This window comes from Pygoscelis adeliae, unplaced genomic scaffold, assembly GCF_000699105.1.
Source record: "Pygoscelis adeliae isolate BGI_AS28 unplaced genomic scaffold, ASM69910v1 Scaffold25, whole genome shotgun sequence".
Lineage (NCBI taxonomy): Eukaryota > Metazoa > Chordata > Aves > Sphenisciformes > Spheniscidae > Pygoscelis > Pygoscelis adeliae.
In genome coordinates, this window is record NW_008824808.1 from 1,905,304 (window position 1) to 1,931,653 (window position 26,350).

General features: G+C 42.5%; 1 protein-coding gene across 1 annotated transcript in view; it reads right to left on the bottom strand.

The window, feature by feature from the left end:
* TGFBR2 (transforming growth factor, beta receptor II (70/80kDa)) overlaps positions 1 to 26,350 on the bottom strand; it is a 55,763-nt gene that overhangs the window by 9,490 nt on the left and 19,923 nt on the right. The window contains exons 2-5 of the mRNA XM_009324211.1: positions 21,877 to 22,048; positions 20,015 to 20,205; positions 7,186 to 7,985; positions 2,777 to 2,918 (exon numbers count right to left, since the gene is read on the bottom strand). Coding sequence (XP_009322486.1) covers positions 2,777 to 2,918; positions 7,186 to 7,985; positions 20,015 to 20,205; positions 21,877 to 22,048 — 1,305 coding nt within the window. The remainder of the gene's footprint in view (positions 1 to 2,776; positions 2,919 to 7,185; positions 7,986 to 20,014; positions 20,206 to 21,876; positions 22,049 to 26,350) is intronic.

Below are 26,350 nucleotides of genomic sequence, written 5' to 3' on the forward strand. Positions count from 1 at the left end.
TGCCTCTTACCGGCGCCGTCGGCCTATCCCCCCCCCCCCCCCCAGCTTCCCTCCCTAATTAAACTTGCTAATGCCGCTATCTCAGCTTAGACTGCCACTCCTGCCCCTCTAAACTGCCACAGGTTTCTCTAGCGACAGGGAGCTGACACCACAGTCAAGCCTGCCCTGCAAAGACGGTGCCTACATCTTTTAGGCTCCTTTGGAAAGGCTGGCTGCAATCAGGTCAGCCTGCTCCAGCTTATACGTGAGGTCATTTCTCTCAGTGCCTAACAGTATAGGAAGAAAAGAGGGGTTTGCGTGAGCGGAGGCAGCTCCTCGGGAAGGCTGCGAGGAGAGGAGGGAATCTCACGAGTGACAGATGGAGAAAGAAAGCAGAGGGGGAGCTGTAGTCATGAATCACTGTAAGGGTATTTCACCAGCTGGTTGCAAAGATAGCCAGACTGCACAAACCAGGGGAAAATCTAAGAAGGAAATGAGAGAAACCGTGCAGTGCTGCTGCAGCTCAGTACCAGTGACAAGTTAAGGGAGCTACATCCTGGGAGTCGTATTTAACTGCTCTGGATGAAGACACTAAGCCCAAGTTCCACCCCCGCAGATGTGCCCAAGTACTCCTGTGGTTTTGCTGGGGGCTTCAGCCCCTGAAAAGATGACTGAAGTAGGGAAATGAAATTCAAGAAATGTGTTTCTGGAGATGAGGATGACTGAGGGATGAAATGAATAGGGAAAATCAGGATGTGGGTGGGGGTTAAGCTCCATCTTGAAAGCAAAGGGGATGCTGGGCCACAGAAATCTTTCCTTTTCCTGAAATGAGTTCAGCTCTTCTTCTCAAGGTTATAATGGGTCAGTCTCTTCTAGCTAAACATGCTGGTGATTTTCCTTCCTTATGAAACTCCCTTTATATCCTCTTTTAGGCAGCTGCCTTCTGAGAACAGCAGCAATAAGGTTTGCTCTTGCCACAATCTCCATTTCACTGTACTCAGCAAATATGAACAGGAAGGGACTCAGGCATCAGCAAAGATAAAAGCCTCCACAGTGAACAGCTCATATTTATATTAATAAGGTGAGTTCCTAAATGCAAGAAACAGGGAGAGCTCAAGAGACAGGGCAAAGATCCTTTTTCTCGGGTTTTAAATCTCCTCAGCCACATTTACAAAGTGCTAATGAAAGGCTGAGATTGTGCCAATGCATTCAGAAACAGGCATGACCATGACAGTTAAATGTGGATTGGTTTGCCTTGGAATATGCCAGACTGAGGTTCAGTTCCTGAAGCACCAAATGTTTTTTCCCTGAAATGTTTGACTAGAAAAGAATTTTTTTCATGCTTTTATGCTAGCACTAGCTGTTTGCACACATATTTGCTTTGTAGCTTTCCCAGCAGGGTGCAAACAGGGGCAAATCTGTTGCCCACAGTCCAGCCCACCCAACAAGACTAAATGCTCATCAGGCATAGGAGGAGACTGAGGTGGAGGCATTCCTCCCGCCTGCACACGGACACCGTGATGCAGCCACACAGCCACTGTTGAAGAGTGGCTTCAGAGACCTCCATGGACACCCTTGTGGTATCCCACGGAGGTTAGTAGAGAAACAAGGAGCAGCTATGCACATCTTCCCATGGGACATTGGTTTCCCTCCTGTACACTATGTTCCCCATACCGTAGTGCTCTAGCTTGCAAGATTGTCCTGTCTTTGTGGCAGCCCTTTGAGATGCAACCGTGCCAAGTCCGAAGAAAAAGGAGCCTCTGTGGTTTTGAAAGAAGGATAACAAATCAAATCATAGTTGCATGCCTACTATAATACCCACATTAGTGTTACCTTTTACAGCCCCACTCCTTAGACTGACTGTGAGAGCCCTGGACTGTGCAGCAAGTTTTTGTTAGAATGAATGTTAGACAATACCAGCAGACTGAAGAATTTTATATGTAACTTAGTCTCATTTTAGTCCCTGAAGTAAGGTGAAAATCCTCAAACATGGCAATATGTAATGCAGATATCTCAACAGCAACTTTTCTGATTTCTAGCACATACCAGTGCTGCACACTGGGAATTCTGGGGCAGCTTTAGGCAAAGCAGAAATGGAGATTTTTTTGTTTCAGTGAACAAACTCTGAATATGAAGAAGCACAGCAGCTCTTCCTGGAGCTGTTCTGATAGTTCCAATCATTTTTATTTTGTTACTGCACTTCATACAACAAACATCCCTTGATTTCTCATAGGGATGATCTCTTACAACATCACAAAAAATGATGAGCAGCAGCTGGGGATTTTGGGAAAGAAGGAAGGTTTCTGTATTACTATGATGGCTCTTACTGAAATGATCAATTAGTAAATGTGACACTTAACTGGCCCTCATTAGGTTTCAGAATTAACATTCTATGAAAGTAAACGGGAGGCAGTTATCACTTCTTGGTCGTAATATTTCAGATTGTCTTATGTTTCCAATCATTTTGGGTGAGGTCAACCAGACTGAGTCAATCCATGGCTACTCAAGATGTTATAGGAAAAACCAGACATTAATTATCTTTAAAAGTAGTCTACCTAACAGCAGACTTATCCTTATACCAATCCAGGACCAATTTTCTCGTTCTCTCAGGTGCTTACCCTTCAAGCCTGCTTATGCACATGCGCATCTCATACTACCGAAGGCCTGTTAATTTACAGCATCCAGGTACACTAGAACAATTGGTGGGAGTTAAAAAGAATCATCCCCTCCCCAGACAACCACAAGAGCCTGTCTGTCCAAACATACTTTTAGAGAGAAGAAAACTGATGGCACTTACCTCCGACGCCGTTACAGCGAGATGTCATTTCCCAGAGGACCAAAGCCATGGAGTACACATCGGTTTGCTTGAAGGACTCCACGTTCTCCAGGTTCATCCTGGATTCCAGAACCTCAGGGGCCATGTACCTTGCTGTGCCAACCTACAGGAGAGGAGATCGGGAAGAGCTCAGGAGCTGCAATTGTAATTCATGTTTTGGATTCTGCTGTGATTTAACTTCAGCGTTCACAGAAACGGTGCCATTTGACATGTATCCAAAAATGCAGGCCATGCTTGGCACAGGTTGTATTTTCTGCTGCCAGGGGAATCCGGCATTGTTCTGACTACCAACTTACTTGCACCTCCCTTGGTAGAGAAAGAAAAAGAAGCCCTTTTTAGTTCCTTAAGCAAATAATTTTGACACTAACAAGCTTTCTCACTCTTTGGCTGTTCACAGATAAACTCTGCCCTTTGGGCCTGAAGCAATTGCCACTGACCGAGTGTCTTTCAGATGAGCAAGAAACACATTGTATTCTTTTGCGCTGCATATGACAGTGTTAGCTGTTTCTTTTCATGGTAGGCTTAAAAGGAAAGTGGTAAATGCAGGCCTGGCAGAAGAAAGCAAATACACAAATACTGAATGCAGAAGCACACATTTGAATCGAAACCAAAAATCAGCCCCTTTGTTTGAAAAGCCGTTCTCATAAACTTTATTCATACTGTGCAATTTTCAGCAATTATTTTAGCAGCTTTGCTGAAATCTAGATTATGACCTTGCATTACAGAAGGCAAAGTTTAAATGTCTGTTTTTATCACAAGAAAGGATTTAAGGAAGAATTTTTGGATCACTCAACAGTTGCTCTCAAATGACAAACACTTCACAGGGTAGGTATAAAAAATTTACCCCCCTTGAAGAACTGCAAACATAATAAGTCTTTGATCAGGCAAAGACAGTTTCAGATTGGAGACTGGTTAATCACAGAGATGAACAAGAACAAGTGGGTGATGCAGTAGGACCTGTGATTCAAATGAGCTATTTGTAGACTGCACTACAGAGCCCAGCAGCAAGCAGGACTGCAAAAGATCATTTCAGTTACTGGGTCTGCAATTGCAGGCAGCCACATAGTAAATGTACAGTCCCTGAGAGAGCCCTACAACATCCATTTTACAAGCTTCTCTAAACACGTCTTATCACCCCAGGCTCAGGGTAAATGGGAAGAAGTTCCACCAAAAATGCAGTGCACCGTAAGAAGACAGCAGGAAAGATCAAGGACATAGCTTTGTCATAGGATCCTGCAACAGCAGCAAATTTCTGCGTCAGAAATATCCAAGTGGTTGTAGGATCAAAGCCTTTATCAACAGAGGACAGAAAAAACCCTGTGCGATCAGTCCCAAAGTTAAATTCCCTCTTATGTGGACTCTGTGATGAATTTAAGGCCAAGCATGTGAGCAACAGCCATACCCTGAACGGGTACTTGGGACAATCATGTCTCAGCACCACTGAATACGCCAGCATCTCCCTCCCTGACAGAACATGAACGTATGGAAACTCTGCAGCAGAGGCTGTTCCTACCCCCAATCCGTTCCCCAACACACAACTTCTTCCCCAAGCAGATCCCATCCAAAGCTTAAGAAGGGTTACCTGTATACTGTGGCCCACAGTCCCACACCCCCAAATCCTGCTGATTTTAACAAGAGTTAATGGTGCCTAAATACAGATTCTTAACATTGTCACAATGTGCTGTTCTGGTCTGGCATTTCACACTCTTTGCAGCAGTGAAAATTATTCTGCAGCTTTGCTGGACAATGGAGGATCAAGCCCTATAACTAAAAAGTACGGTGGCAAATGCAGAGAAAATTTAAAATGATTTGAAGAATTGTATCAAATCAATCCCATTTCCATCCTGCTTAGGATTTATCATGTGCTCCTCTCTGCTTGTGTCCTTTTATCTGCATTTAAATTATTAGGTCTTTGGGTCAGAGATACTTTTCCTGTATCTTGCGAAAACCTGAGCCCTGAGTCTCAAAGTCATTTTAGGTATCTAAACTCCAGCAATTCAGAGCTGGTTGCCCCTCTGGAGTCTGGATATGCTTTCTCTTTGCAAAGACCAGTCTGGTTTCAGTTCTTGCTTCTCCAAAACTTCTAGTGAGGGAACATCTCTCTTCCTGTGGTACATTATAATTTTTGTGACTTTTGGATCTTTTTTACTGGAGGCCTTACATTTCTTTCAAGCTGTTGAGGGATGCATTGTGCCCTGAGGTGTGTCAGTCAGAGGGGCAGTAGATATCCCTCTTTATCTGATTAGAGAGACCATCTGTTACAAGGTTGCTGATGCCGCTGAGGTGAGGAACTGATGGCCTTCCTGGCACCTACCAGTCCTTTGAACACAACGGGACAAAGGTCCAGACTTACGTACTCACATTAAGTAATGTCTGCAAATATTATCCATCGTGGGTGGCCAAACCGAAAAGACTGCAAAGGTTCTAATGGGGAAAAAGATGGTTTCAGCCAGTCACTAAGGGCACTGGTACTGTATGGTCAATAACGGCTACATTTGCAGGATATGGAAGGTAGTTGGGTAGATGGGAAAGAAAATGGCTTTGTAACCCCAACAACTTGCCTTGAATATTACTAAGGCTGACCAGAAAAATGGTAAAATACTTACACTCTTTTATCTATTTCATATGAAGCCAGAGGTTTCCTTGATTTAAGATTTGGGTCAGCTCCATTATATACCTTCAAAGATTGGACCTCCTGGTAGGAAAGGTTTGAGTCAAAGGGTAAAGTTTAGAAATTATGCATAAGGCAAATTCTGGTGCAAGACCCCTTTAGCAAAAGCTGCAGCACTGAAGTTGGCATGTTGGGGAATTTGAGTGGGTGATGCTTGTGTGCCCAGAGGAAACAAGGTGGAGGTTGAAGTGGAGCCACTTCACATCATCTTACTCCTCCTCACAGAGAAGAATGACACTAGCTAGGTCACCCTCAAACAGATTCACTGAAGCTAAACAAGGTAAAACAGTGGGCCTCAACACCAGTGCCCAAGGACACCGATTCCAAAGCAGTAACCTGCTCTGGGCAGCACTGTACTCTGCCGTCAGTGTCGGTGTGGACTGTGGAAGTGGCAGTATCAATGCTACCCTCCTACTTTCAAGTGTCTGTGAGCAATGCCAGAGAAATCAGCTTAAAATATGAGTTGGCTTTAAGCAATCAAAGTGTCTGTGGGGCTGAGTTTCAGAGCACCTGCCTTACACTGCCGAATACTCTGTTTTCACTTTATTCCAAATGGAACCAGTCTTATGACTTACAATATGGTATGACTTCCCTGAGCTCCAAAAAGGTCTGGCATGCTGGAGAGAAATTATATGTAATTGTGAGTGGTGTTTGTATTATTTAAATACAGCTTCCTTGGTTATCATTGCCGGTGCTGGTTAATAAACCCTCTCAAAATGAGATCAGGACAGTTGCCTCTCAGTAAGGAGACTTTCAAAGACAGAACTTCATTAGATAAACAACAGCAAAGCTCCCATGAACTCAACAGAGCACTACTGACTGAAGAACGGTCCCTGAAGATGTTCTAAATCAAAATATTAGTTCCATGTGAAGTAAAAGTCAGTGTAAATGGACAGGCTTTGATGGTACCTATGTATGAAAATATAAATATAAAAATACATGTATAAATATATGTATAATTAAATAATTATGAATTAATTATCTTAAGAAATGGTCTGAATTTATACGGGAGTTTTCATTAGAAGAGCCAAAACTTAGAGATTTACTTGAAAAATTTCATCTTCAAAGCATTCATAAACATTCTCCTGGCATCCTTGTTAAGTAGATGAGCATTATCCATGTTAATTAGTTGAAAAAGCAACAACAGGACAATTATTTTTATTTGAGATTCTTGCATTTGGAGAAAGTGCCATAATCTTAAACAAGTTTATTTTTAGCCTTTTAGACTTATTATCTATCACTCTAGTTATCTGCTTATGCCTCTCAAAGATAGAAGACTGACTTCACATATGCTGGGATACACCAGGAGTGGGTCTCCTCACACAAAACTGTAATGCCATCAGGCATGAAAACTGTGGCACAACCTCACAATGTGAAGCACATCCTTGTCATATGTGTGTGTGTGTGCACTGCAGCAGCACCACAAACAGTTGCTAACGAGCTCATACACAGTATAAGTGTATAAAGAGGATGGTTGTACCGTATACATATGCAGCTCTCTGATCATAAGAAAACCTTCATTGCACATTTCTCACTGTTGCTTTAATGTTACGTTAAGAGCCTCTTTGTTCATAAATACTGCCACTTTTGTTTTTTAAGATTTTAAGTAAATACGGCAACATAGAATTCTTCTTCTTTTCACCCCAGGAACTGACACATCAACTGGTACAACACCCCCCGCTTCAAACTTTTGACTTACCTGCCCACTGTTAGCCAAGTCATCCACAGACAGAGAAGGGTCCAGTCTCAGGGATAACCCAAAGTCACAGAGGCAGCAGGTTAAATCATTTTTCACCAGGATGTTGGAACTCTTCAGGTCTCTGTGCACGATAGGTGTTTTGGGGCGACCACAGGGTGTGTGATCACTATGCAGATGGGCAATCCCTCGGGCCAAGGACCCACCCAGTTTCCAGAGGTCCTCCCAGCTGATAATGTGCCGTGTGAGATATTCCTGCAAGTTTCCTCTAGCATGGAAGGCAGTGATCAACCAATACTGTTTACCAAGATCTGTCTTACGCTCCTCTGCTGTCAAGAATTGGAGGATGTTCTCGTGCTTGAGGTTTACATCTGAAAAAATGTCTTTCTCAGTTTTCCAGGAAGCATATTCTTCATACGGGAAAATCTTGACTGCCACAGTTTCATACTGCTCCGATGTGTTTTGCTTCAATTTGGCTTTATACACTTCAGCAAACCTTCCTTTGCCAACAACAACATCCAACTCAATGGGCAGCAGTTCTGTGTTGTGGTTGATGTTGTTGGCACAGGTAGAGCTGATGTCTGAGCGGTCATCATCTAACATAATGGCACAAACATCACTGCAGTCCTTATGTTTCCTGGGCTTAACATTCTTCTCCCATGCCTTGTTGAGCTTTCTCTTCTTATGAGTGCGGTAGGCATAAAAGATAACAATCACAGCAACAGAGATGACCAGTAATGGGACAAGACTTATGATTGTGACTTTGGAAATTTCATCTTTCTCCTCTGGCTTATGAGGGTCGTCTGTAAAGAAGAACAGAAGGCATACATTAAATGATATAATAGCTTTATGTATACAGGAGACCGTCAATAATTATAATTTTTACCCAGAGTGCAATACATGATCTCCTCCACTAACAGTAAATAATAAAAATTATCACTGCTTTCTTACCTCAAAATGTTGTTTTGTATATAGGCCTCCACTTACCAGGACTTCCTTGTCTGCTTATTTTATAAAAAGCCAGAACTGAATGAGCAAGAACCTACTGTAATTTAATAGCTTTGTTCTTCTCTCAGGCTCTTAATACATTATGGATGAAATCTTCACTTTCCTGAATACAATAGCCAAAGTCTCCTGCACTTATTCTGTCAATGTATTCTTGACAGATCTGCCCCTTTAACCAGTAATTACTAAAACACATTAATTTTTCTAAGAACTGGATTGATAAATAAATAGGCAATGCAGCATGTGAATTCCTACTTGCCCAGTTATCACTCCAGATCCAGTATATTTCAGTGGGATCTGTGTAAAGACATCTTCAGGAACCCTGTCCGCACACAACTACTGCAGGCTAATATTCAGGCACAATATGTATGTCTGCATACACATCTGAAAAACAAAACTGATTCTGATACTTTGATGTATGTGGAAGAGTGTTGCTAGAACAAATTCAAACACCTGCGTGGACACAGGTGTTTGACTCCTGCAGGCACAATCAGGCATGTATGACACATCTGAGAATTGTCACCCCCCATGTACTTTTTGCATGGACTTATGTACCTGAAAACATCCTCTGTGTGTCACTGCCTGGCTGTACACTGGCTGTTCTGTTGTAAAGCAGTTGACGGTTCACTCCAAACCCAGCTGGTGTAGTCCACACACTAACGTATTCTTAGGTGGAACATATGGCGATAGGGAATAGAAGAACAATAGAGACATATTCTAGAATAGGGAGATGTTCTGGAAATGGTACAGAACACTATTCTAGAGGCGAGAGTTCTATCAGCTCTAGAGGTGACCCTTCTAGTTCAGTTTGGGGAATTTTTTGGGAAGGTAAACAGTTTGAAAGAGAACAGTTTTATTCTGAAAAAAGATTAGAGAAGGAGGGTCAGAGTTTATCTGAACCTGATTTGATTGGACATGTGGAAACATACTCTCCCAGTCTATTTCTTCCTTTGAGTCAGAGCAAATGTACTATATTATCTTCCCATGAGGGAGGGGATTAATTGGAAGAAGCCCTGGGAGTCTAACCTAAATGAACTAAAACAACTGAAGCTGCAACTAGAGTTAAGCAAGTGGCTTGTGTTGGCAGCATGGCACTCTGGCGGATGCTTACAGCAATGTCACTGACTCAGGTTCTGTGTATCGGACCAAATAAGTCAATAAGAAAAAGAAAAGCTTAATAAGCTCTGAAGGGAAGTTGCCACTAACTACATTAGCCACTAACCTCCGTTTCCCCTAATCTGTGCCTCTCAAAATGAAGGTGAGCAATGCTGAAAGGCGTGGCCGAAAAGAGTTTACAGTTAGAACAAGAAGTACCTCTGACCCTTCAACTTCACATATCATCACTTTTCCATTGGTAACGCAGTTAGCTGGCAAGCAGCAGGAGCCATCAGCTATTCAAAAGGCAGGTGACGGGACATCTGAAGAGTATATTCTTCTTGATTTGGAAGAAGGCCTGAATCCTGAACCAGGATGTGCTTCCTCTGTTTGAAAGGTTCATCAACCAGATGTACAGCAAGTAATTAAATCCTAGCCTTTCTCACAGGGTTTCAAGGAAGAGGAAGTGCCTTTCTAGCACTGATATTCCCAGCTAGCACAGGTCAGTGGCATTCACTAGCAGCACCTACAAAGAATGTAGTTCCTTCATTTATGCAAAAGAATATTTTAAGCCGATCCCTTCTTCCACATCTATGCAAACCACAAATCCTTATTCTCAAGTGATTTCCTTTGGCAACAAAATTTTAGTAAATTTGAAACTTTTTAACTTTTAAATAAAAAAAAACTTAAAAGTTCATCACAGATTACAGGCATCCCTTCTGCTTCTCAACACGTTGAAGAGGGGGAAAAAAAAACCAGGTTTTTATTGGCCCTTACTGGAGGAATATATTTAGAAAGTCCAGTGTCACTGTCAGTAAACAGAAGATTTGCATTGCTTATTCCCACGAGCATTCTTCGCTCTCAGAAAATCTGCTTTATAAAGAACTTGTTTCCACCAGGAAACACGCCGGTGGCAGAGAACTGACTATGTTATGGGATGGCCATTTCGGAGTTTTGGCTGCAAGCAGGCCACAACTGCATGAACGCCACTATGATCTGTAACAATCAGATAAAATAGTTTTGATGAATGTTTGGGGTTCTGTTTTGTTTTTTTTTTTTTTCTTGACCACAGAAAAGCACGCTTGAAGTTTGGGCTCTGCTCTTGAAACTGAGTAATATGTCATCTATATCATACGATATACTTTTTAACGAAGATGAACATGCCTCTTTAGGGCCCTTCAAGACCTTTTTCTTTGCCACAGTGGTGCAATATGTAGCCCAGATTTTTAAATACAAATGTTTTTCTAAATGAGGGAGAAAAAACCCAAGATGTATTAGTTCTCTTTCAAATTTGTCCCCATGAGTCCAAGCAGTTGGAGGTAGTTGGGTGCATGTTCAGCTCTAACTGAGAAGAAACTCACCCAAAGCCGCCAATCCTTGACTGTTATGGCTACCTGTCCGAGGGTCTCCGATCATTCCTATAATGCTCTAGAGCAGGCTGTATTATTTTGGCCTACAGCTGAGAAGTCTCCAGCAGACTTCACAGCCCCTTTCGCTCTTCCTCTTTTTGCAAAAGAAAAAGCTCTGCTGGTGGTGCAGGGGGATTTCTGGGTGGAAGGGAGAAACTGTTGATGTTGCAAATGTCACTTGAAAAAGAATGAAAAAAAATTTTTAATCAAAGCAGAAGCTGAGCAGTTTGGCCACTTCCCCTAAGCACTGTATCGTCCTGCACTCCCGCTGCAAAGTGACACATCTGCTTTGGCACCATGCCTTGGAGGAAGTGGGAGGCAGGGGGTGAAAAGCATACGGCTGCACATCCCCACCTAAAGCAGCAGGGACAAAGGGTGTGCTCATTTTCAGTTTTTAAGACACTAGACAGGTCCCAGTCAAGGCTTGGGAAGGGCAAGAATGAGCACCCAGCAGGGAGAACTGGGTGTCAGGACTGACAAGGCTGAACCCTGAGCTTAGAAGAAGGGGACTGAGCTGCCTGCCAGCAGAATTAAAGGGGACAGCAGCAGCAAAGAGCTGGTGGCACTGAGGGCTGGTCCGAGCAAGGCACTTATGGAACTGCCTTTGATTTTGACTGCTGATATGAGCAGAACAAAATCACCCCTTCCAGCACAAGGTTGGGGTACTTCTCTGTTGAATCTGTGTACAAAGTCAGGGCAGGATCAAAATTCAGAGCATATCTGTATGTTTGTATAGTGGCTAGCCAACATTTTCTGGCTTGACTACAGGAATCTAAGAATAAATACGTTCATTTGCTTATAAATAAATACCTATGACGCAAACCCCATAATTTCAAAAATGGGAGCGCAGCTTCCTCTTTCTGAGCACCGGAATGAGCAAAACCTGGCTGCACAGGCAGGCACGGAAATGGTTAAATGAAATAGCCTTTCAGGTTTTGCAAACATGCTCCTAAATAACTTTCCCCACCCAGAACTATTATTTAGGCAGATCAGTCCTTTCTTAAGCTTCAAAAGAGCCTATTAATATAGCATAACAATAGAGAAGTTGAGCTAAAAGAAAGCTTCCTGTATGCGGTTTAAACTAAGCACAAACCTCTGCACAACCCTTAACACTACCTAAGCCTTTAGGGAACAGGGCTCAGGTGCCAAGGAAAATGGAAACACTGTACAGCCCCTGTTCAGTCAGGAAGCTTCAAAGCACAACAGCGCTTTGCCTGTAAATTCTTTAGGTTGGATTGGGTGCCTTTGATTGAACTCCGGTGTCACTGAACTTTGGAAACAAGAAATAAAACAATGGCAGTAAAATCAGGACCCGCGCTTTAATGCACAGGGCAGCAGAAATGCACAGCCAGTCCTGACAGAACGACTTCAGTGCTATTTGCTGCTTGTGCGAGTTCTAAAGTTGCTGCCTATTCAACTGCTAGTCAAAGCCACACAGCAGGGCAAGAATATGTACGATATTGGCAGAACTCAGGTTAAACATATTGACACTGAGGTATTGCAAGCTTGTCTAGTGCCTTAAACCCCCCCAGAAACACACAGTCACAAAATATGGGCTCAGACCCGGCGCTGTGATCTAGTTATTTTGCAAGCTCCTGAGACACAAAGCAGCCCTTTGAGCTGACTGGAGGACAACTCTGTTTTGCAGCAATTCTGAGGTTTCAAAGTTTGGTTTCAATTCCACACTGGAATGAAAACTAACACTTTTTGAATGTTTTTGCATAAACAGAATTCTGTTCAAATGTTGCAATTTGGCAAGAGATGTAAGTGCTGAATCCCCACCAGTGAGGGGACTAGTCTGGGGTATGGGAGCTCCAAGTTCAAGTCCTGCTCTCTTTGATTCAGGGAAGACCTTTTCATCTCTGATTATTCTGAATCAGGCAAATGTGAGTTTGAACCTTACATGAATACTGATTTCTGGGCAAGACACTAGGCAATAAAATACAGAACAGTCTGCCCATCTCTTTAGCGCTACTTTCTGGATGAAAACTAATTCCATAAAATGTTTCATTTCCAGTGAAATGAAGTTTCACTCTGAGCAGCTGTTTGGGGTAACCTAGTTTATCTCTACTGAAGAATCCTCAAGTGACAATGAAATTCTGTAGTTCAGTGTCTCATGTACCTTCCTGGTTTTGGTCTTTTCAGAATTAAAATGGCTTGGAAATGTTCAACAAAACATATTTAGATGGGAAGTGTTGATTTTCAAAACAGAAACTCTGCTTCTGACATTCCTGTACTTTTCCCTGAAACCCCTATCCTGAAGACAAAAGTGATCCAATTTTTATGTTTAAAAACTTCTGCTCATTTTACAGGCATCGTTTTTTGGGCTTTGTGGATGGGGGTAGGGAGCTTTTTTATTGGAGGAGGGGGGCTTTTTCCTTAGGAAAATGGCTGGTCCTGACACAAAATACTTGGAAGTAATCAAACTCAAATGCCGCACCTCAAACTAACCTGCATTTTTTTATCTTGACAGTTTCTTGGAAACATAATTTTCCATCCTTGCTGGAGATGAAGAATTTTTTTCAGCTCAATAGTTTGTGGGGCAGGAAATCAGTTCCACCCCTCCCTCAGCTCTATGCTGAACCATCTGATGGCAGAAGACAGAGATTACCAGATTTTAAAACCAGAGTGGACTCTATCTTGCTATCCAGTGGAAAATAAACCCTGACATTTCTTGTAGACTTTCCTGAAAGTTAAATTCCTACAGCCAGTTCCTGAATTTGACAATAATTTTTTTGGACTAGGTAAACCAAGTGTGTCAAGGCCAGTAACTTTCGTTTGAGCTGTACATCTTCACCTTTTAGTCTAATGAGGATATTGCCAGGGTATTCAAAACACAGTATCTGCTGAAGCAGCCTTCTGGAGAGGCACTAGCTCCAGTAGTTGGCAGGTCTGCCTGGCCTGCTATAGGGGTTCAAAGATAGTAGAAGTGACAAGGTAAAGCCATCTCTAGAGCCCGTTTCTAAAGCTGTCTTTCTAAAGCACTGCCATCCTCATGGCTCAGAATTTGGGCCCTAAGGATGTTTGCTCAAAGGTGTGGGAATGCATTCATTTGACCTTTTGGTTATTTGCCAGCCTGAATATTGCTCTGCAGTCAACATATGGCTGGCAAACCAGACCCAGCCCTTAGAGCACTTACTGCAGGCCACCACTTACCTCTTTTCCTGAGAGGTAGTAAGGCAAAGGTATGAGCGGTTTTGGAGAGCTGTGGCACACTCACTGCTGCTCTCCCGTGGGGGCCAGCAGCTTTGCCCTTGGCGCATGACTACCCATGATCAGGGCGATCAGGACTCAAGACATCTCTCTTATGCCTGGGGAAAATCCCGTTCTGTGACCCGGTTATATGTGTTACATGTTGGAAGAGTCATGCGTATGCATCTGTCACCTGATGGGAGTGGCTGCATCTTAGTCACCGGGGTGGGAAGCAGGCAACTTGATTGCCTCTGGGTGGCTTACTTCAGTGAAAAGGCTGGGCAGCAATGATGTAATGGATATTTTATCTATTGTAAGCAGAATTTCATTTTTCAGCTGATTGCCAAGTATGCTATTCGGCACCCAGGAGGTTTAAGAAACTCTTAAGTTCCAAGACAGAACAAATAGTTTGTTGCTGTTTTATTCCCTCACTGCTGGCTAGAAAGTGTAATTCCTTGGTTTGCTGGCACAGCACCCATTTGTTTAAAATCTCCCACCCCTGGATGCATTCCCTTCTTATCTCTCCCATTCTAAGAGGTCACTTCACTGTGTGTACACGGCATCTCTCACACATTTTGACTTTTGTAGCTGAGCTTTCCTACTCAGCAACACGAAAGCCGACATATTCTAACTTTACATGATGTGACTGTGTTTCTGTGATACATGCCTCAGTGATACAACTCAGTGACTGCTGCTGTTTGCTGGTGGTTTTCTGGAACAAATCAATCTCTCCAGTTTCAATATGTTCCAACAGATGCCACACATTAACCACTATTTTTATTCTCAGCCCGAGTTTCACCCCTCCAACCTTTCCCAAAATATTATGTTGCCAGTGTTAGTTACAGTTTGTTTCTGTCTGTAATTATTAAAGTCTCTTCCATGACAACCTGATAAAAGGTTGGCCACATTCCCACACTTATTAAGCTCTCAAGTGATGCAAATTGTAACAAATATGCCAACCAGACTGGAAGAGCTCTGCCTAGTTTGTTTTTACACAAATCTGTAACTGAGCTCTGCATGGTTATTTTCCTAGGAAGCAAACAATATAAATAATTCAGAGCAAAACAAAATTTTGGCTTCTTTTGCCTCTTTCCATTCTATTTCCTTTCTATCCCGCTAAGTGAATCAGATGTTCAGTATTAGACAGCCTCTCCTTTGGTTACATACAGCTGCAGGCATTGGGTGGGACTCTGTGGCTGCAAATACCTAAGAGGAAACATAGAGAACAATGCCAATACACAAGCGGTGAGAGGCTCTGTGCAACGTTGTGTAATGCTACTGACCTCTTTCATGGGGCAGCTGGAAGACAGTTACCTTCTGAACATGTTAGTTGGATAACAGAAAAACAGATTAATGAAAGCCTTTGTTAAAATCCACTTGGAAGCAGTCCAGCTGTAATCGTCTCCCTTCTGCTGTTCCTTGAGCACTGGACAACTCATCACATGAGTATTTATGGCCTGGCGGCTGTTTGTGCACAGGTCTTAAGTCTGCTTTTAAGTCTGAGATCCTCCTATGTAGTCAAGTAAAATCACTAACGCTTTGACTCTAGTAAGAAAAGGAAGAGGAGAGAAAGAAAGGAAAAGACAGGGGCAACATGTTAGAGACAAGCGAGAGATACCAAGTTAAGGAAATTCTAAAACATTATCCGTATCTCCTGCGATCTGAGCACAGGAGAAGGCACCACGCAGGCATGCTTGCGGTGGTTCAGGCAGCAGAACAATACCAGGTCTCCCAGGTAACAACCGTACACAGTGAGCAATCACAGCACTTGACACACTGCAAATCCATAGGCTGCAATTTGTTCGGGCAAATGACTCAGCCAGAATTGATTAATCAAATACTTACGTCTCTTACACTCTCAATTAGCAAACTTAGTAAAACCATGATCAATGTGAAGATTGTTAGCAGCAGAACACCCTTCCCCCCGACACACTTTCCCAATTAGCTTCATTATTCTCATAAACTCTTGCTGACCTGTCAGTCATCTCTATCACTGAAGTTTTGCTATTTCAAGGCAACTGTTTGGATGATTCAGATAATCATTAAAACTTGTATACATTGTTGCTGCTAAAGGTTTCTCCCATATTATGACCCGGTGCGGTGGGAATGCCCGAAATAATGACCTCATCTTTCAGTACATGAGGAATAAACAGCGATTACCTGACCAATCCAACAGGCACATCAGTTGCAAACTGCATGGAGACCTGCATAGACAGGTGAGGGTGAAAAAGGATCACCACGTAAATTATCAGAATGACTCTAAACCAAATAGAGCTGGGCTACAGGTCTGCAAATCCTGTTTCCAAATTTTGGGATCTCTGCATTTTTGCTTGGATTTGAACTCGATGCCCAGGATAACGACTGCATACATAACGACAACTGTACTTAAAGGATTTGTTTTCCTGTCTGCAGTCTTCACAGTGCTGGGGTCACCCTTTTGCACGCCACTGAATGAATGTGTCTGAACGAGCCTGCACAACAGGAAGAAGTTGTGCTGCATAGCAGGTAGGTCATGCAGCGTATGAGTAACATGCGGGTATCCCATTTCCGCAGCTGCAATGAGTGCCCGGTCATCTCTGCCCATGGAGAATGGGTCAGACATGAGGCTGGAAAGAGCACAGTCTTACTTGGTCCCTTTGCGTAAACAAGCCTTGACCTCAGCCAAATAGCTTAGGATTGTTAAAAAGAAGAACTTGGTTAGGCATTTGTCATGCTCGCACTGGCTGATGAATAGAGGCTGTGAGATGGTGTGGTGAAGGGAAGGCTGAGGAACAAAGCTGCCCAAACACCAAGGGAGGCCTGGAACTGTGCAAACAGCTACAGACAGACCAGGTTCATCACAACAGGTCAAAACATAAGAAGGCAAAGCAAGACACAGGAGATCCACCAGACACAACTAGACATCAGGGAGGAAAAAATCCTGGTAGTCCAATCCTGCACTCATCTTTTCCATGACAGCAGGACCAGGCCCCTGCCTGCCACCTAGCCAACTTCTAGCCAGCAGGGCCTTTTCCCCCCTGATTTTGGCTAATCTTTTCCAGTGGTTTTGCTCCCTGGCTTTGCCTTCTGGTAACACTGACATTAGACATTTGAATAAATAATAATTAAAACAGACTAGCATTGAGTTTTGCTGTGAGAAGCATTTTTCCACCACAGGGGTGTAAGCTGCTTGCCAGTCACCCACAATTTTGTTTGGCAAAAAAGAGAGGGATTAAAAAATAAACACAGAGTAGTCAGATTTGCAATGGCTACCTGTCTCCTGTATATTATTTCCCCAAGAACTACAGAACATTGTTTGGAGTGATTCTGTGCACAGTATTTTCCACCAGCCGCCCATGGCCTGAAATGCCAGGGATCTGAATCAGGGTCAGAAGCCCCCTGACACAGCAGAACTACAGACACATTAGGCAATTTAAACGAAAGTCAATACAAGAAACAGGCATTTGATTTGGATGTAACTAGTTCAAACATTTCCAAAGCCACACTTGGGTGAGTCACAACACCTCCCACTACCCAAAACCTTTAGATGTTTGTGTCTAAAAATGGAGTCAGGAGGTTTACCCTTCACAATCAAGACTGATACAAACCAACAGTGCTATAAACCAGTTCTTCTAAAAGCAATAACAGCTCAGCTGTGAATCACTGGAACGTAGTGACTAACCTCTGGTGGAAAGTAGAACTTGTTGCCTTACCCACAATTTTCTTCCTTACCTCAGAAACACCAGGAACAAACTAAATCTGGGCGTCTTAAGTGTGCACCCAGGAGGAAGAAGAGCTAGAACACTGATCATTTATGGCAATAGCTTGAAAGAAAAGGCTGCAATTATCAGGTGAAAAAACACAATCATTTTTGTTGTCTCAGTTTCTGCTAATAAATGAGTACAATCACTTTTTGATCAGGCTTTTTTAGACTAGCTTTTGTCCACTCTCTAAAACTATAGGTTGTGCAAAAACACTGCAAAAATTCTTGCTCTGGTGTACAAGAAATGTAGAGAGAAAAAAAGGCAAGAACAATGTACAGAATATATCTGGATGACAGTCATTCCAAAGGCAAAATTATTACAGGCTATTATCTAGTTGTCTGGAGGAGCCGTGGACCAGCTGGCTGTGATGTTCTGCTCAAAGTTAAACACAGACAGGAAACCGCATGTCTGATACTGTAAAAATCGTTTGTCTTCCTGCCATGGCTAACCAGGCAAGCAACCCAAAGGGGCTGTTTTCGTTTAAAAGAAACACTAATCCACAACAATAAAAAAGGAATGACAAAGCCTCAATTCTCCCCCCTCCCAGTTGGAGTTAATGCTTGTGTTTGTGAATGAAGTGGAAATATTACAAACTGAAGTTTTACATTAATTTTTATCTGTAGTTATTCACTTACTACATGTGAATGCAGGGCACAGTTTTCACAAGTCACCTGGAGTGCTTACAGCCATGACCTAGAAGGAAAAGCTCCACACTGAAGAGTGAAAGGAATTAGGGTAAAAAGACTGGGTTTTAATCTATACTACAGCTCCTTTTAGGCTGCTCTGGAAGTGTGAGGGGGGCTGCAGAGTTGATGGGAATGAAGGCACTTGGTGTTGAATTTATAGAACAGTTTTCATAAACATACACACAGAAGACACACATTTGTCAGAGCAATTGTATTCAGCTACATAGCTCCAGGAGAAACAGTTATAATGTGACTAATTTATAACAAATTAGCCAAAATCCACAAGGGTGTGGTTCGCTTTGTATAAAAACTCTAGGCAGCCAACACAGTAAGATCTTTTCACTGGGAACACGTTCTCTTCAATAAAATCAAGGCAATCTGTTAGAATTAGGTCTTGTGCTCACATCAGTACCAGTATTTACTCCAACTCCTTTAAAGCCCACTCAAGTAAGGGCTGGTCATACAACCATGCATCAGCAGTCAGGTTGTCTGGTTTCAAATCAAGCTTGGGGAGGGGATGAGGAAGAGGGGAGGAGGTGGCACTGTGTATGGACAGCCTGGGCCAACAGAGGCAAAGACTTTCTAGCTTGCTTTTGGCTAATCTGGTGTGGTTTTGCAACCTAAACTTGTTAGCCTTCTTGGAGGGCTGGGAAGCAAGAGCTAGAAGCCACTCACATAGTTGTCCGCCCCAGTGCAGTCACGCACCATGCTTCCCAGGAGTGGAAACAGTGTCCCAACCCTTCATTATCTCAGATAACGAGAACTTGATTATATCCTTTTCTGAGGAACTTACAGGTGATAAGGATGGGTTCTGCCTGCCATTCTTATTTAGAAGTGTGTGCACACAATTTCTCCACAGGAGGCCTCGCACTTGCCTGCGAGAGACCTGACTTAGTCTTAGTAAAAGAATCATTGTGGGATCCAGCAGGTAGGGGAAAATACAGTGAGGTGCGTGCGTGCACACATGCACATCTGTGTGTGCAGCATGAGGTCCACCAGCACTGTACACACCTGCACTGCCTTTACTGTATTTGCAGTGGTCTATATAGGCATTCATGAAGTAGAATGGGGACAGGTTATGCACTTGTGATTTGGTCTATACTCGGATTTCACTGGTTTAACTGAACTCACATGAATGTTCTTGTGCCGTAGTAAGCATGAGGTAGCATATCCACCAGTGAAGGAACCTTCTACCTACTTCAAGCCCACCACAGAACAAGTGCAGATGGTCAGTTACAACAGAGAAGCTGACTTTAAATTCACATCCTGTCAAGTTACTCAGTAGTATATGACAGATGCCACACTATGGCAATACAGCCTTTTAGAAGAGGCAAGACCTTAAATATGGCATTTGCCTCTTGTTTATGTTTTATAATGTAATTGGCATATGTTGCATTTTGGTGTGTCAACAGAACAACTCTAAACATCTTGCTTTCATCTTTATTTTCATCAACTTTTAAGTGGAATGTCTTGAGCTGAGTATCAGACTTACATCAAAAGGAGGACAGCCTGGCAGGAACAAATATCCTCTGAACACAGAAAAGAAAGGTTGAGATTTTGCGAGACTCGGAAGAGACCAAAATATCTCCTGCCACTAGAAGTTTTCCTCCACGAAATGCGATTCCAAAGTCCATTGGTACGACACAGTTAATATTACTTGCAAGGTATAGCCTAGGAATGCAGGGTAAATTATTAAACCTACCTGATGGAAAAATGAGCATATCATTGCATTCTTCACCTGTACAGGAACACATGAACATCAATCCCCCATCTTCCTTCTTTTCCCTCATCAAACACTTCTCTGAGCTGGAGTCATCCAACATGTGACCATACAGTGTTTTCTGGGGATCATGGCATATTGTTTCTAATGTCACATTTTCATCATTCTGTCTCCTAAAAATGAAAAGGAGAAAATTGAAATCAAAGAAGGAATATTTTACAAAGGGAGCAGACAGGACTGCGCCTGCCTGAAACTTGCCTCTTTTGAGAACTCAAATGGGATTTAAAGAATATCATATGTTCTTTTCCAGCTTTCCTGAATGGGGTAAATTTGGCTGTGTCTGGGCTCCTCACACTGGGGCATTCGTACAATGGCACAGCTATTCCCGTATCATATTACCACTAAGCTCCAATGAGTGCCTTTGAAAATCTCACCCAGAATTATTCAAGCTAATGCTCAATGAACTGCTGTGAACTTCAGAACATACTTTTGGTTTTTGTGGTCACTGTGCAGACAGCAAAAATCTGTGGGAAATTATGATAAAAACTGAATTATTTCCTCAAAATCTGAGGAAATTCTAGTGACTTGGCCTTTTCATTTTGCTTTTGAAGCCTACAATTAGCACAATTTCTGCACTGAAGGAGTTATCCTTACAATTTCTTTTTTTTTTTTTTTTAAATAAACCCAATACCAACCATAGAACTGGTGCAAGCTAGAGTTGCCTTGCTGTCAGGGAAATATTTACAGCTGATAATCTGGACCATATTCCTGTGTTTTTTCCTGGTCCACAGATTTCATTTAATTGACACAAGACCCACAGGCAAAGAGCACTTTACAGTTCTCAACTTATTTGCCTTTTGGATAAATTGGCATGAAAAATCCAGATTGTATCTTAAATTGCACTACAGACACTTTGTATGGCAATAATAGACAGCAACCACTTAACAAAGGAGCACAGGACAAATATGGAACAGCACACTGGACTGATCCTGCATTTCAAGTGTCTACTTCCAATTATGCCGAACATCTCTTCAAGTCAATGGACACAACTAATCCCTCAATAAACAAATTAATTATGTCTTACTGTAAGTGGTTCTAATTACATTCCCAAATCAGCAGCAATGTTGCAAATACTCAGTTCTGTTCCTTTTGCTCACTTATGAACTCATTAAGAGTGTTTCTGGTTTTCTTTGGTAGGATTGGCTTACCATTTATGGAAGGGCAAAACCCCAGTTTTTAGACTGGAATGCAAGTTTAGAGTCAACGAATCCTAAAAAAGTGTTACAACTCATTTTCATATATTCTTGATTTCTTTGAACCTAGACATATGCTATATAAAAAGCACCACGCTTACATCAGAGTCACTACATACACAGAAGATTTTTTTTACCATTAAGAGAAAGTATTTCTACCTATACATAGTAAATAAGCCTCCTGTGAGAGATCTACATAATCTAGTTTACTTTGAAACCTGAGAGAGAATTGTCTTTCTTCAGCAAATGCCACCACAGTCCTCTCTGAGTCTCAAATCTGTTTCTACTCTGAGTGCTGTGGGTGGATGCAGCTTAATGATTTGAGCAAAAACATGCCTCTTTTCCAATAACAGCATAAGCTGGAACAGAACTTCTAAAGAAGAAAAAAATCCCCAGAACATTTCATATCAGAATTGTTGTTAACCTCAAGCAACTCTCAATATGCTGAGCACAGATATGAGTTGGAAGCAAGAGAGCAAAGCCTGGTGAGGTAGCAGGGACATTCTGAATATCAGAGCAATCGAGAAAAGTACTAAGTAATGATGAATGTGGGTGTGCTCCCCTCCCCACCTATATGAAGAAATAACTTACCATATAGCGACACAGACTTCATTATTCTTCTCACAGATAGCAGTGATGTTGCAGTTGCTCTTGCACTGATATTGGTTTGAGCAGGTTGTTACTTTAATGTCACAAAATTTGCATAGGTTCGGCATTTGCAATCCATTTTCCTTACTTCCGTCTATAGGTGACGTAATTTCAGCTTAAGGAAAAAAAAGAGAACGAAACTTAATAATGGTAGATTATCAGATTGCATTATTGCTCATTATGAAGATAAGGATTTCATCAGCAGCAAACATTCCCTCCCACCTTAAATTAGAAAATCTTTGATCTTTCACAGCCACCAATTTTCTTTACAACAGGGCAAGTGCCACAGTGTCAAGACCAGGTTAATCAAAGTGAATTTGAAAAGTGAAATCAAATTCTATTGACTTCAGAGGGAGTAAAAGTTGCTTTGTAATTTGCAGAATCAAGCTTATTCTGAGTCCAGTTTGCACTGCGGTAACCACTCTGCTCTCACCCATTTGCATTATTCACAAGCAGCATATCTGTCCCCCATGTACAGTATGTTGCATCATGATCTGTGTGCCAAAGTAACAGTGGATACCATAGTGTGAATACTCATTAGGTGGGTGACATCATTATGACACAGATCGTGATGAATTTTGCAAGTTTGTCTTTACTAACCTGAGGTATAACCTGGGTGTCGTCCCTAATCTGATTACTGTTCACATAGAAAACCACAGAGCTGGAAGTGACTTTCAGCTTAAGGTAGATGGTCTGCCAGAGGTTGTGGTGAAACTCAAGCTGGAAATGCAATAGGGCATCTGTGCAGCTCATGTAATCTGCTACTGGAGTCTTCCTGGGCTAACTCAAGGGGACTGGAACTCAAAACAACTTGCAATGACAGTCTGTCTTGTAGAAGTCTACTTTGACCCAACAGCTACATTTCTGCACCCAGGCATTGAAGAATTAGTTGCTTACTGGTTCCGAGTCTTAGTATTCACCATCTGCTTCAGTGTGGTAGCAGTAAGGGAAGAAATACTTTTTGTCCCAGTGTGTGAATTTCAGGAAAGATATTTTTATTTCAAAAACTATTTTGAAAAGCCAGTGTGACTACAAGGAACAGAAAATGCCAACATAAACTTTTTTCTAAAGCTAAAATGAATATGCAACTATCTGAAGTGGAGCAGACTATCTACAACGGTTTCAGTCTGACTCACTTTGTAATATATTTGGAAAAGTAGGTTGAACCACTTCAAGGAGATACTGGGCTTCATATAACACAGTCCTTCTCTTGTAGCCACCTGCATGTTAAAACTATGTTCATATTGCTCTCTGTGGTCAACTGTTGCTAGTCAACCGATAATAGGCAACCAGGGATTCGTAATTTCCCCCTCCCTCCTCCATTAGCTGAGAAATCAATTTTTTCATTCTAGAACTTCACTATTTACTACCATTAGAATATTTTATTACAGGAATTAAATATACATGCTTTTTCCAGAAGGAAATAAAAAGGCCTCTTGCTAACAATTTCAATGGATTTCTGAGCCATTGTGAGGGACTGAGAGAAAAGTCTTCCCTCTTCATCCAAATCACACATCCTTCTCATCACTACCATGCTCTGGTACTGACCTAGGGCGTCTGATCTTACTACCATTGTAATCAGTGGCAAAACTCTCAGTGATTTTAATGGTATAGAAGAAGCTCCTACACAGAGGGGAGGGTTACGATGAGCTCACTGGGAGCACTTACTGGGGTGGAGAATGCTGGCAGCGTGTTACAGGCTGGCTGAATTTTAAGCCCCAGGCAAACATTTCTTGTTCTTAATTATTTGTGTTGCAACAACTCCCAGAAGCCATGCAGAAGAACAAAGCCTCGTTGAAGTAGGTGTGGTAGGAACTCAAAAGGTCTTGAATCTAGTGTTCTATAAAATATGTGTTAATATAATCATCATTATGGCAAATTGCTCCTCTCTTCTGGATGGTACCTTTTATTTACCACATGTTGAGAAGAAACTAATAGCTGTATTGATTTATTTAGGTTCCGTTAATGATCAAAATAACGTGATAATGAGGGACTGTCCCTCTACCCAGTAAGAGACAATCTATGGTCCTAAAAGCCTGGATGAACAATACAGACAAATATCAAGGGAGAGATGAAGTGACTCACCCAAGTTCACAGAGCAAACCTGTGGCAGGGTGCCAAGCGGCTCACAACTGAGCACAGGGGAAAGACATCTACTGCTCAAACTGCAAAGACTTTATCTGCATCTACACTGCTTTCAGCTCTGAGCTCATATGTTTCTGAGTTTCACTGGGCAGCTGTGTCGCGATGGATGCCTCTGCCACAGACACGACTCAGTCCTCTCTAGTGCCCGCAGCACTGGAGCTAAAAGCCACATGAAGGCGGGTCCTTAGGTAAACTGGTTCAAGCACATTATGTTTGTTGAGAGGCAGGGCTCCTTCCTGTGCTGTCCCCGGAGATGCCAGGTTCTGCCAAGACTCACCCACTGGAACAAACGCACGAAAATATGTTTGGACCTCTTCCAAGGAGGGATCTCCAAACCAAGCAACTTGATTAAAAAAACCCAACAACCAACTATGATGTGGAATGCAGCAATCCACTGCAAGGTCACAAACCTTAAGTTTCTAAGTTACAGTGGTAGGCCTTAATTCAATTACTAGCAAACAGCTGGGTAGTTAGGCCCAACTAATTTCTGAACAGGTTATATTAATGGCAAAAGGTAATGGGGTTTTAGGACTTCCAGAACTGACTACACTTGAATTTTCTTCCAAAAATTCTTGTAATAGAGGCTGACAGTGCAGTGCCTCTCTATTCATTCCTCTGGCAGTTCAAGGTACTGGATAAACTGCCCAGGTAGACAAACTTCCTTCCACGCTTCAGCATCTAATTTAAAGCAAGTGCAGTTTACTTTCCCTAATACTGTCACATTGCTCTAGCAGGTGTTGGTGTGTTGTTCATTAATACAGCTCGGCTTTACCTGCTCTGATAACCCATCTAGTTCTAAACTAAGTGGGTTAAAGCCAAGTTTGACTTTCGCCCATCAGACTGATGCTGAAATCAACCTCTGCAAAGGGCCTGAGATTAAATCTGGAGTCAGATGTGAACCTCAACATCACTCTCTTCTGATCACAGCCTGCTATTAGACTCTGAGGACTCAGAAATCCAGGAAAGATTGGTCTCATGTCACATGAACTCAGACTTGTCTCTAATCAAGAAAATCCTGCCCAGAGAATGACAAGTTGGTATGGTTCTTCCCTAGGGAAGCATATTCACTCATTCCCTAAGGGACCCACAAGCAGTGAGTGGTTCATGACCAGCAAGATTGCTCCTCTTCTTGTAGTCATTTGAATGTCCATCTCTGAAAATGCTTGACTATCCTGTTGTGTACTTCATACCACATGAGCCAACTCCTCAAGGTTTTCTCCAGTTCAGACAACCAAAGTCACTTGAACACTACGGACAGAAGCAATCTTTCATTTTGCATGAAAGAAAAGAAGTGGATATAATGGGAAAGTCAATGGAAAAAACACAGATTTGCAAATCTGAAATAAGGCATCCTAAAATGTGTGCTTGTCTCCTAAAAGTAGGAGAAGTGATCGTGCCCCTGTACTCGGCACTGGTGAGGCCACACCTCGAATACTGTGTTCAGTTTTGGGCGCCTCACTACAAGAAGGACGTCGAGGTGTTAGAGCGTGTCCAGAGAAGGGCAATGAGGCTGGTGAGGGGTCTGGAGAACAAGTCTTATGAGGAGCGGCTGAGGCAACTGGGGTTGTTTAGCCTGGAGAAAAGGAGGCTGAGGGGAGACCTCATTGCTCTCTACAACTACCTGAAAGGAGGTTGTAGCGAGGTGGGTGTTGGTCTCTTCTCCCAAGTAACTGGCGATAGGACGAGAGGAAACGGCCTCAAGTTGTGCCAGGGGAGGTTTAGATTGGACGTGAGGAAAAATTTCTTTACTGAAAGAGTGGTTAAACATTGGAACAGGCTGCCCAGGGAAGTGGTTGAGTCCCCATCCCTGGAAGTATTTAAAAGACGTGTAGATGAGGCACTTAGGGACATGGTTTAGTGGGCATGGTGGTGTTGGGTGGACGGTTGGACTCGATGATCTTAGAGGTCTCTTCCAACCTTAATGATTCTATGATTCTATGATTCTATAAAAAGTGTATTTTGCCATCTACTCTCTAATGTTAGTTTTCTTATTTTGACTTCTACAGGAAGCCTAATTCTAGCTTTCCTTGCTTCCTTGTCCATGGAGAGGGCTCCAACTAAAAGGCTGCGGTTTCTTTGCTATGAAGCTTTCAACCAACCAGTTCAGCATAGATCAGTCACCGTGGTTAAAATGCATGGAACATGCAAGCCAACACGTGGGCTGGATATTATGGAAGAGACACCAGAGCAGCCACATAGGAAATATCAACTCTGTGGATTCTGGTGGAGACAGGCTTGCGGGACAATATTTTTACTCTATGGTTCACATCTT